Raw genomic sequence first — 13,210 nt, forward strand, 5'->3', positions numbered from 1 at the left:
GGGAACAAGAAAATAAAGGATGTAACAAGTGCAAGAAATGGAGGGATGGAATGGCAACCATAATATTTCAATGGCAAATTCTCTTGGAATTTGCCAATTTTTTGTCGTGCAGGATGGAGTATAGACTACTGAAAACGAAGGGATTCGTAAGACTTATGGTTTAGTTGTTCAGCTGGGGACTCCCTTAAGCAGGACGATAGGTTTGGGCTGGTAATTTAAAGAAGAGAACCATACTCTAGTGTTATTGCAAATTAAAGATCAAAGGTTCCATATTGTATTCCTATCGAGTGATTCGAGCCGCATATTATGTAAACCAAGCTTCTGTATGCATAGAAGGGGCAAAGACACCAGTGGCAGCTAAAAGCACCTCAACAAACGAGATTGAGATGTATCATGACACTCCTGAGATTTTTATGTTTCTTCCAGAGTTTCCCGCGGTTGTATGCATGAAAGCTTTGCGTCTACTTATTTATGCATCAGCCCTGTTATTACCCAAGTGCATGCAAAAACCACTCTGGAGTTCAGAAGACGTGTACAAAAGAGGAGGTTTCAAATAACATTTTCCGACAATCATTATATTCAAATGGTAGCACATTTCGTGATCATTTTTGCCCTTCAGAAAAGTAATTGGAAGGAAGAAAAGATGCTACGAGGTGTTACATTCGGCGAAATGGAATGCCTGAAGGTGGTGCCAGATGGAGATGAATACCAGTATCTCCTCACTGCACTAGGATTAGCGGACACAACAAATTGGCCATTTGACTCTTTAGCGAGCTTCTAACTTGACATTGCAGAGGCTTATGAAACAGTGACTAAACTGAAGTCTATCAGCAGAAAAGTGTGCAACTAGTGACCTTTCTTTATAAATATTAGAGATGCAAATAGCTCCCACCAACCCGATACATTACACAAGCAACTATATCGCCGAGGCTCTAACCGTAGAACCCGCTGGAAGATATAACCCACTTTGGACATGGAAATGGAGGACCGGAAAACTGATATTCTTATTATCTGTCAATGAAGCCTTTTGACATTGAGATTGAGACTTCAAATAAGGCTTGTTCTCTTTCACATAGCCGAGAAGATGAAGTCTAAATAACATGTGAAATGGTATGCTATATGACTAACTTTTGGTTCCTGGTCCGACAAATAGTTTATCTAATGCAAATAATTGGGGCAACATGTCCGACAGATTCATGAGCAAATTGCTTGATTTATCAGTGTTCCCAGAAAATACGGGAATCCAAAAACTACAACATACAAGGGCTACACATCATTTCATAGAACCTCTTCCAAACAACCAGTTCAACCAACAGTATCTTCATGGGAGGAGGAGAAAACAAAAACACAGAAAAGGATAAAAGCATGGCCATGGCCATGACATTTCTGAACTACACTGGATATACCCACTGTATATTAGTAAAGAGAATATGGAGCAAGACAAGTAATTGCGGGATGCCAGTGACATGCCAATAATAACATCATTCAGTAGCGGTAGGCATTGTCCGAAGCATACTTGCTCCTGATGTTGTAATGATCAAACTTTGGTTCACCGTAGTCCGCTGACTTCATCTCAACTGATTTTGGCTCTGGACCCACAGCTCCAAAAACCTCTCCAGTCTTGTCACGGTGACGGTGCCGGACCCGATCTTTTTGGCTCTTTGAGCTAAGCTGAGGAGACTCTCCTGAACCATAGAATTCTGCAAGTCTTGCCTCTTTGAGGACCTATGCTTGCTAGAGGGATCCTTGAATTTTGGTGGTTTGCTGCTCTTCTGGGGCTTAGGTGGTGAATCACCAATGACATTCGGGGCATGCAGAGTCTCTAACATAGGTGAAGGGCCCTTTTGCTTCTGCACCAGGGGTGGCTCTGGTTTGTCCTCAGGCATTACAAGACTATCTTTAAGGGGAGTACGGCCTGCCTTGGCTCTGCCACGTCTGACACTGAGTGGAATGAGGTTGAGAAGCAAAGTACCAATTGCTTCAATACCAAATTTAAATAGGTCAGAAATAAGTCTTCCAAAGGATGGCCATCCAGCAATCTGTTCCTCTTTCAAGCTTTCTACAATCAAAGCAGGTTTCTCCACAATGGTGCTATCTTGCTGTTCAATCTGATTTGATGCTTGCTTCTGGATAATCACATCACCAGATTGATTGTCAAGTGGCGCAAATAACAATTCATTAAAAAAAAAATAAAGAAAATTTAAAATAGCATAGGAATTTGTCTATCTGGTTCCAAGTATCTGGTTACCAAATGGCAGGAATGGATTAGAAATAATCTCCTTAACTGATGGCTGAACACGGACCATGGAAACATAATTATTCTTGTACTAGAAAAGCACTTACTGCATTTGGTTAAACGGAGTGGTGTGTGACATACTACCTTCTGGAAGATAACACCAAATCCATGCTGCAGCAAGCATGAAACATATCCTGCCAATACTGCACCAATGACCATAGCAATATCTGCAAAAAAGGACACAGGCAACATATAAATTAGGATGCGAAAATAAGTTTCAAAGAATTTTGGGCCAGGGTAGAAAAATGTAACAAAGGTTATATCCTTATAGGTTGAGAACCTGATGTTTCTATGACACTGAAATTTAAAGCTAGCCCCTGATGATTTGACACACACAAGGTCTTTACCTGATTGCATAAGTAAATTAATTATGTACTGATGAACCTAAAAACCTTTTAGAATTCACTGGAAACATCAGGCATGTTTCAGTAGGCATTTCATGTCAGTAACTTTATGCCTCTCTAATTTACATAACAGATGTTTGTTGGATGTATTTTGGGACCATTGTACTCAAAACTGTAAAAACAATATAGAATTTAGGCTTCTTGGTTGACACTGGAAACTATGAATTAGCAGTAGTGGTATGGGGCAGCACAAGGTTATTGAACCTTGCAAAAATCTTTCCGCCAAAGTCAGATGCACTTCCATATTTCATCTCCTAAGATGAAAACTTGGTTACATAAAGCTTGATGATGGTACAACAAGCCAAATGGAATATTAGAGAATTGCAGCCATTTTTCATTACACTTGTATGTCCTATGAACCAGATTTGGACATAATACAAAAATCAATAGCTGCAGTTAATAAACCAGACAAATTGCATACAGATATTGGTCAGGAGTAAAAATGAAATTCTCGTCTGCGTCAAACTTAGCAGCAAAACTTCTCAAGTTGTGGCATATTTACAGGAAAAGATATAGCAGAACTGTGCTTTATAGGTTATGGTGAAAATATTGAGTTCTTTTCCACAGCGAGTAACACTGCATTGTATAGGTTACGGTGAAAATACTGTCTTCCTTACTTTTCAACAGCAAGTATGCTCATGGTATCAAATTAAGCATGAAAATACAAGTGGCATTAAAGCAACTCATTTATGGTAGCAAAATTAACATCGAACCATGTGATTATATTATATTCATCTGCTTGCTAAAAGTTCATACATAAAGAAACTGTCTACTGCCAAAAACAATACAGAGCGCATATTACAGAAGCATGCATAAGCATGCAACAACTTTGCAACATGGATGCTGTAAAAGAAGTTAATGGGGTAACATATACTCTCTCTCCCTCTCTCTCTCTCTCTCTAAGATGAAGTCTCTGTATCTGCTTCTGAGATGAAGTTGCTCATTTTAAAATTCAACTATTAAATGTCTTAACCAGACCAAAGCATGTTCAACAATGACCACATCCTCACGAATCCTCAACTTTCTATGATGATCTAAAAAATGAATGATACAAACAGAAGTAGTGCTTTTCTTTTTTCTCCTTTCTTAACCTGTAAGAGGTTTCATTACCACTCAGTATAAATGCTCCATGCTTCAAATTAGGTAATAAGGGAACCATTTGAACATGTACTTGTTGTTGCCAATAATCAGAAAAGGAAATCCCTTGAAGGCTCGAGTTACTCAGTGACTAGAAAGAAGAAAAGACTCTTCGAGTGCTTTTGGTATTGCTGAGGTATGGATGGAGGGAAATTGAGACACCCTTTAAAAAAAGGCAAAAAGAGGCAAATGGCTTCTTCTATTTCTTTCCAAAGTTGTTCATTTTACTGGTTTCTCTACATCATTGGGCATGAATCTTGTTGGTTCCAATCATGACACATTTTTCTAGAAAATTCCTGATATGTTTCTCTAGGTGTTTTGCCAGAAGGGTATCTAGATGAGCAGGGAATGTGACTTAGATGGTTACCTGATTGTTTTCTTGTTAGAGACATCAGACTGAGTAACAGGTGGACATGCATTGTTAGTTGCCATTATGACAGCTCGAGGGTCCTGAATAAATAGCAGAACCCAAGGGACTAGGAACATAGCACTGAGCATAGATTGTAAGGACAGAAAAGATATGGTTCATCCCACAAGCTTGTAGAAAATTCCTGAATCATGACCATCCAGGCCCAAACCAAGCCTGAACACTTGTAAGCCAATCCACTAGCTAATAGCACCTTTACATGTCAAAACTATTACTAAATCAAGCCTAAGCTTCTCCTAAACTGTACAATTTTTCCACAACCAAATCTAACCTGCTGAACCATGCCCTAAATGTGAACAGCAAATTATTCATATGAAACCCAGCATGCCTCCCAAGAATTTTGAATGAGGAATCTCTTTGCACTAGATGCAGGGTGTCAACCACATGTTAACTGGCAAAGCGTGTCATCCTTGTACAGAATTCATTTTCCTTCATAAGAGTTGCATACTCCATAGTAAAGAATCTCTAGGACTCTCATTTGTGGGCTTGTCCAACTCGGGCTGAACAACACATATCCTTCTCTCTCTTCTGGATATTCCCAGTTTGACTCATTCATTCTTAGTAAGTTTGAACGTAAGGACACATCTTGTGCATGCCTTCCTTGAGAATTCTATTGTCCAACTAGCATATGACCTAATCATGCACCCTTTTCGGAGGGTACATAATAACATCACCAATCATGGAATAAATAGATCATAACAACTTTAACAAAACATAACTATAACCAGAAAACCTTTTTCTAACTATTTGAGATCAGCTCTAGAAATCCTTATCCATCAGCCATTCTTGTTTAGAGCATCATCAGTGTTAAACAATTGATGCAATTGTTTTCACTTTGTTTCTTATGACATCCACTTGTGCTAGCTTAGGCTTTCCTGACCCTTTCCAAGGCCCTTCCACCAAAGAACATGACAGAAAACAGAATGTGGTTACTGATCAATTTGTGGCACATCCATATGAATTGAATGGGTGTGGTTCAAAACTAACATGCTTCAAAGTAAAAATAAGTGAATAAAAAATTCTTGCCAAACTCACCACAGACTTCTTGTTCCTTGATCTTGGCTCTGACTGGTTAACTCAGCTTTAGGATATCTAGTTCAGTTGAAACATGATTTTAGTATTATGCTATCATGGGAAGAATGATGGATGCCCATGCTATGTGTTGTTTGATTTCCAAATCTTATAGCTAAACCCAAGTAATTCTCATACTGTTTCACAAATCTTATGGTTCCTAGGCTTTCCTTTCTCTACTGGCTCCTTCCTGATCTTTTGCCACAAAAAAAGAAGATGAGCAAGAATGAGAAGAACACACAAGAGACAAGATGACAAAACAAAGGCATCTTCCAACATTTAAAGACAAAACACCCAAAGGCATTCGTCCAGGAAAAACTTGCAAAACAGTAAAAATGATAAACTTCTCCTCCCGACCCCCACCCCACAAAGGAAAAAGAGTGACCTGCATAACCACTAAAGGATGATAGCTTGGTAGACAGATGGAGCAAGTATGTATAATTTATGGAGCCTGTGTTGCCCAAACAACAAAGATCTAGTGGGTGAAAGCTACGAATGGATAGCTAGGAAAGAAACTCCAATGAAATGAAGAAACATTTCAAAAGTGAAAGTGCAAAATATTTCAGCTTATCCATGTCATTGATTTAACATTATAACAACCAACAAAGCCACAAGCCTCATTCCATTTAAATGGGATTCATGAAGGTATAATCCAGTAAACCATAGGAACATCCTCCAGTAGGCATTTATCCTAGTGACAAATTCCTACAATTTGCCAATGACCACCCACTGCACAAGAGAAGCGTGACATACAAGGTGAAAATCTTAGAATTCCCAATAAACAGAATTCTTTTACACCTCTGAGACGATGTTAGTAATAATCTAGCTCATTGAACAGACAGTAAACATTTGCCAAAAGAGAAGGGGAAACACAAATAATTGACCATCCAAATTTCACTGAAAGGTGACAGTTATCCCAGTGAATGCATGTGAAAATGACCGCAAGTGAAACAAAAGGAGGAAAGCGACAACATTTCAGGTAGAATTCAGTTCAAACCTGAAGGTGAAATGGAGCTATACTGGTAATCACAGTCTTCCTGCTGAAGAGAAATTTGACGAAGAGCAGCATTGCCTCTGTCGACAACCAATAGAGAACAGGTCTTTCCAACATAAACCACATCAAAATCAGTAGAGAACTTAGCATCCTCGCTAGGTCCATCTCTATATCCAGCCACATTTGATTTCCCTCCAGCAATAGTTGTCACTCCTGCAAGGAAATATCTCAAATCAATAACACCCCATGACATGCCAGGCCATCATCACCAAATTTTATGCAGTGCCGAGCGACACACCTCCTTCCCCTATCTTCCGAATAGCCAAATTAGAGGAATCGGCAACATACACATTTCCCTTGCCATCCATAGCGACACCTTTTGGATGATTAAAACGAGCATCGCTCGGTTTCCCATCTACATGCCCTGCGTATCCCTGAAATGACCCAGCAACTAGTCTTGCCCTGCTGTCTGTAATGCTCTTCCGTCAGCCCTCACTATATATAGCAATATCTCACTAAAAAAGGACACGAACAACTCGGTCGCATATTTTATTAGCTCAAGCAGTTATATTTGGTAGGACGACCCCCAGATTAAAATAAAATGCATCCATCACAAATGTATGAAAGAAAGAACTCACGGCCAATGATCCAAAAAAAAAAAAAAAAGAGTTCACAGAATTCAGGAAAGAACAGGAGTTCTGTAGGCATACATTGGGACAGCGGCGGGGTGATCCGGACGATGTTATTATTGATGGAGTCCACAGCGAAGAGCTCCCCTTCCGGAGAGACCCGAATGGTGTGCGGCACCACCCCAAGTTTGTCCCCGTCCGCGACGGTCTCCACGAAGTACCCGCTCTCAAAGGCCAGAAAATCTCCATCAGCTGCAAGATCAAATGGGGTATCACAACACTCAGTGATCATCGGCACCCATCAAACATGACCTACAATTTACCAAACGGGATGAAGAAATTGATCTCAGCTGACCGCTTTGGGGGGTTTTGGGAGAAGCCCTCGTCCATCTAAGAACGGAAGACAAGTGTCTGACAATAGCTCCCACTGGAAAATAACAAGCCAGTAAGGCATTTTAGGTTTACTTAGAAATAAAAGAGGGGAAGAAAGAGAATGGGCGGTGATGTGAAAAGGAGAGAGAAAGTGGGTTTATTTTTTTTAAGAGTACCTGTGGGAGAAGCTTGAGCTGTGAATGGGAGAAGGGTGGTGGAGAGAGAGAGGAAGAGGAGGAGGAGGAGGAGGAGGGATCTTTTCATGGCGCTTTCCTCTTTCTTCTATGGGCAGAAGAAAGGGCATCCAGGAGAGGGATCCCTTTCCTTTCTATTATATTGCTGTAAAGAGGGTTTTAGCGCGGGGTGACGCTGCGAACGGGAGCGAATCGATGACAAACTGAGGTTCTTTGGTAAAGCCCCACAGTCGGGTTGCTGGGGATGGAGTAGCGCTGTGGATGGACTAACGGACGGTAGAGAATGCAGTTACGGTTTCAGCGTAGAAGTGGCCTTTATACCGTCTTTAGAGCTCTAAAGGTTTTTTTTCTTTTCTTTTCTTTCCTTTTTTTTTAATTCTTTCTGAGAAAAGATAAGTAATTTTAAGGATAAAATTGTCAAGATTCCATGTGAAAAATAGGATTTACAATATGATCTTAGCAGAATTTTTTTTGTGCATCACGAGCGATGCACAAAATATGATGTAGAATGCATCGTCTCATTCGATTGATCCATATAGTCACCACTATCCAACACATGTTTAATACTTACATATTAGTTTTTTCATTTAAAAATTTTATATAATAAAAATATTTTTATTTTTTAAAAAATTATGATATTTTATATTCATATTATGATATTCTGCATCCATAATATACACAAGATGTCATATTTTTTTTAAAAAAATAAAAATATTTTCATCATTCAAAATTTTCAAACGAAAAAATCGATCTGCGGATATTAAATGCGCATTGAAAAATAGTTGAATAAAAATATAACTCTCATATTATGATATCTTAGATCATATTATGAATATTGGACTATATTATGCTATAGGATATCATAATTTTTTTTAAAAAAATATTTTTATTATATAAAATTTTTAAATAAAAAAAATCGATCTACAGATATTAAATACGTATTGAAAAATAGTTACTATGTCAACCAATCAGATGAGATAGTGTACTTCACATCAAATTTTTTACACCATCTGCGGTGCATAAAAAATTTCCCTAATAAGATCCTGACGCATGGCAATTGAACCTCCCGAAGATCTCTTTTAAATTATTTTAATATGGATAAAAAATTATTTAGATCTTTTTTCTCTTCCGTACGTGACTCCGATTGATTGACTCTCTAAAAATTTCTATGACATCAGTAAATATAAGTCTAGCTTAATTTTCATCTTATAAATCCTGTTGGATTCTTCAGAATTATCCAAGCAAACACTAACTTTTCATAAAAAATACAAATATATCAATTGGTCATGATGGAAGGTTGTAAGTGGTCTTCATTGCTACCTCGATTGTAGCTCCTTTTGTTTTTTTAGTAAAATAAGGAAAAAGCTATGCCAATGATAAGATGAACACCATGTTTTTGCAGAAGAGTGTACGGTGGAATTAAAAAGAAAGAAAGATCCAAAGAGTGCTTTACTTAATTAATTTTAAAAAATATATATTTATAAAAATAATATAATTTTTAATTTATTTATCAAATTGATATAAAAAAGATAAAACGTCATTTTGAATTGCGTTTTATCATCGCCACGTTATCCCCCATTTTTCACGTAGACGACGTCAAAAAAAAAAAAAAATCGTCAAAACAAATGGTGTTTTAAAAAACACCATTTGCTTTGGCGATTTTAATTTTTCTCCCAAAAAAATGATAAAATATAATAAAAAAAATAAATTTAAAAAAAATAAAAATTATAATTTAAAAAAAAATAAAAATTATCATTTCAAATTAGTATCCCCATTTCAAATTATCTTTTTAAAAAAATATCTGAAAAAAAATGAGTGTAAAAAAAATAAAAATATTATAAAAAAAGAATTGAAAAGAAATAAAAATTATAATTCTAAATTTTAAAAAAAAATAATTTTAATTTTAATTCAAATAAAAATCATCATTTTAAATTACAATATCTTTTTCAAATTAATTTTTAAAAAAATCATAAAAGAAGAAAAAAATGAGAAAAAAAAAATTATAATTTTGAATAAATTTTGAAGAATAAAAATTCTAATTTTAATTCAAATAAAAAAGATAATATTAAATTATTTTTCATTTAAAATTAATTTTTTAAAATATCTCAAAAAGAAATCTTAAAAAATTAAAAAAATAAAAAATATCATAAAAATAGAAAAATGAGAAAGAAATGAGAAAAAAATAAAAATTATAATTTTGAATTTAAAAAATAAAAATTTTAATTTTAATTCAAATAAAAAATATCATTTCAAATTACTTTTTCCATTTCAAATTTTTTTTTAAAAAAATATGTCAAAAAATAAAAAATAAAAAAGTGCCATAAAAAAGCAAAAAATTAAAAAAAAAGGAAAAAAATAAAAATTATAATTTTTAATTTAAAAGAAATAAATTTTTAATTTTAATAAAATAAAAAATACCATTTCAAATTACTTTTCTCATTTCAAATTATTTTGTTAAAATATTCCAAATAATGAAGAAAAAAATGAAAAAAAATAAGAAAAAAATAAAAATTATAATTTTAAATTTTAAAAATAAAATTTTAATTTTAATTTAAATAAAAAAATAATTTAAAATTATTTTCTTCATTTAAAATTAATTTTTTTAAAAAATATCCCAAAGAAAATCTTAAAAAATTAAAAAAAAATATACCATAAAAAAATAAAATGAGAAAGAAATGAGAAAAAAATAAAAGTTATAATTTTGAATTTAAAAGAAACAAAAATTTTAATTTTAATTCAAATAAAAAACATCATTTCAATTTACTTTCCCCATTTATAACTAATTTTTTTAAAAAATATGTCAAAAAAAATAAAAAATAAAAAAAAATAAAAGGTGTCATAAAGAAACAAAAAATTTAAAAACATAAGAAAAAATAAAAATTATAATTTTAAATTTATAAGAAATAAATTTTTAATTTAAATTAAAATAAAAAATATCATTTCAAATTATTTTATCCATTTTAAATTATTTTTTTAAATGTTCCAAACAAAGAAGAAAAAAATGAGAAAAAAATAAAAATTATAATTTTAAATTTTGAAAAATAAAAATTCTAAATTTAATTCAAATAAAAAAGATAATTTCAAATTATTTTCTTCATTTAAAATTAATTTTTTTAAAAAATATCCCAAAGAAAATCTTAAAAAATTAGAAAAAAAAGTATACCATAAAAAGAGAAAAATGAGAAAAAAAATAAAAGTTGTAATTTTGATTTTAAAAAAAATAAAAATTCTAATTTTAATTCAAATAAAAAATATCATTTCAAATTACTTTTCCCATTTAAAATTAATTTTTTTAAAAAAATATGTCAAAAAAAATAAAAAAAATAAAAAGTGCCATAAAGAAGCAAAAAATTTAAAAAAATTAATAAAAATTATAATTTTAAATTTAAAAATAAATAAAAATATTAATTTTAATAAAAATAAAAAATATCATTTCAAATTACTTTTCCCATTTCAAATTATTTTTTTTAAAAAATATTCCAAACAAAGAAAAAAAATGAGAAAAAAATAAAAATTATAATTTTAAATTTTAAAAAATAAAAAATTTAAATATTAATTCAAATAAAAAATATAATTTCAAATTATTTTCTCTATTTAAAATTAATTTTTTTAAAAAATATCCCAAAAAAATTTAAAAAATTAAAAAAATAAAAAATATCATAAAAAAAAAAATAAAAATAAAAATTATAATTTTAAATTTAAAAAAATAAAAATTTTAATTTTAATTCAAATAAAAAATATCAGTTCAAATTACTTTCTCTATTTCAAATTAATTAATTTTTTTTCATACCGCACCGTACGTAGCTGTTCGTGCCCATCCCAGATCGAGATGTACCAGTGTGGTCCGATTCATCTCATAATTAAATTATCTAATATATTTTATTATTTACGTTATAATTTCTATAGCCCTTTTAGCATAACTTTTTCTCTCCTAATGTTCTGAGACACATTAGAGTATGTGTATCCATATCCACAAAGCATAATATCCGATCATTTGAAATTAAATAATATAAAATAAAACCAATAATTAATAATATTAAATATAATAAAAATATCAAGCATACAAAAAATAGTACAATAAAAGTTTCAAAAATATTAAGTATAAGTCTAAAAAAGATTAAGTCCTACGAGGACGTCGTGGTGCTCGTGGTCGCTTGGACCTTCTCAGGAAGGTCCTCAATGGTTGCTCCTGCTCTTACTGTGATGGCGCCTCCCCTATATCAGTGGAGGAGGTCTGCTGGTCATTCTGCTAAGAATAACTGATGCTGTCGGATCATCTACGGACTGAGCGACCCGCTCAATCCTCTTATCTGGATACATGGATGGGCCTGAAAAGAAAGTATCATACTCATGTGGCCAACTGGTACTCGATGATATCATCTGGAGGATGTAGGAAGAAGAAGACACTGTCATCTGTGGATCAAAAGATGGTGGTATCTGTGCAGCATCTAGTGATGACATCTGTGGAATATGCCGTGATGGCATATGTAGAACATATGGTGATGACGTATATCTCATATCTGACGCATCAGCTGCTCCATACCAAGACGCACAACTATATGGATCAACACCAATCGCCACCAATGTTCTGAAATTTGTTCTCTCTATCTCACGCAGTATCCGAATCCATTCGTCCTCATCAGTCGTAGATAAAGCACGACGAGCGTTCAACACAAGATCCGATATAGAATCAGTCTACAAAATAAAAATAAAACAGTCAATATACTATAAAATATAAAATAAAAATATAACACAAACAACATAAACTAATTTTCATAGTCTTACCAAATGACGCACAGCAGAATTCTCGCCCTCATATCCGGGAACTGCATATCGAGGCTGTCCAATGACTCGCACTGTAATACTAAAAAATCAAGCCATGTAGTCCTCGGTATATGAACGACCTCTCAAAATGAAATCACCATGAACAATATGATCTCGACGTACATCCCAAATATCGATGTACTCTGCATGTCTGATACGTTAGTCAATACGAGCTCTCCCTCATCGATCAATACGATGAAGTCCCTGGCTGGTATCAAACTGCTCTGGGATATCCTGAATCTGACCAAACTACCACAGGACATGATCGAAAAGATGCCACTCTACCACATCAAAATAAATAAGTGGCACCCTAGCAGTCCATATGTCATGTCCAATTGTACACATCTACGACAATATAGCCAATATCTCATCTGTATATAGCTCCCACAAAATTTGATAGAGTTAAAATAAAAAAAATTAGTAAGCTAAAATTTTAATAGATTATGGATACTATAAAATGATATTTGTAAAAAAATTAAAATTTATCCATCTATATGTATCAACTAATATATCCAACTGGCACTTATAAATCCGTGCCACTCTCGTCGATACGTGATGAACATTGAATGCAACGTTCCATCTGTTTTACAATCTACTCATGTTAAATAAATTTTATCGAATTTAAAACAGTAAGTTTCAAATAAAAAAAATAATATTTTTATACTTATATTCCAATGGTCTGTCTAGTCTGAATGGAACATCAGGATTGTGCTGCTCTGATGGCATCTCGAGCAACTGTCGTCGTAATAGACTGATAGTCGGCATACGCTCCCATACTCAAATCTGTAAATTTCAAAAAAATCATACATGATATACCCAATATGAAATATAATTGAATATTAAAAATAAATTTTTTTAATTC

The 13,210-nt window shown here is 33.3% G+C and overlaps 1 protein-coding gene across 1 annotated transcript; it reads right to left on the reverse strand.

The window, feature by feature from the left end:
• Positions 1-1,197: 1,197 nt before the first annotated feature.
• Positions 1,198-7,734, reverse strand: LOC105040581 (uncharacterized). The gene is given in 8 exon segments (XM_010917170.4): positions 1,198-1,706; positions 1,709-2,126; positions 2,381-2,463; positions 6,333-6,542; positions 6,628-6,798; positions 7,040-7,210; positions 7,314-7,385; positions 7,507-7,734. Coding segments are annotated over 8 exon segments (1,434 nt in total). The 5' UTR covers positions 7,595-7,734; the 3' UTR covers positions 1,198-1,485.
• Positions 7,735-13,210: the final 5,476 nt, after the last annotated feature.

The sequence above is a fragment of the Elaeis guineensis genome, chromosome 3, assembly GCF_000442705.2.
Source record: "Elaeis guineensis isolate ETL-2024a chromosome 3, EG11, whole genome shotgun sequence".
In the NCBI taxonomy this organism is placed as follows: Eukaryota; Viridiplantae; Streptophyta; class Magnoliopsida; order Arecales; family Arecaceae; genus Elaeis; species Elaeis guineensis.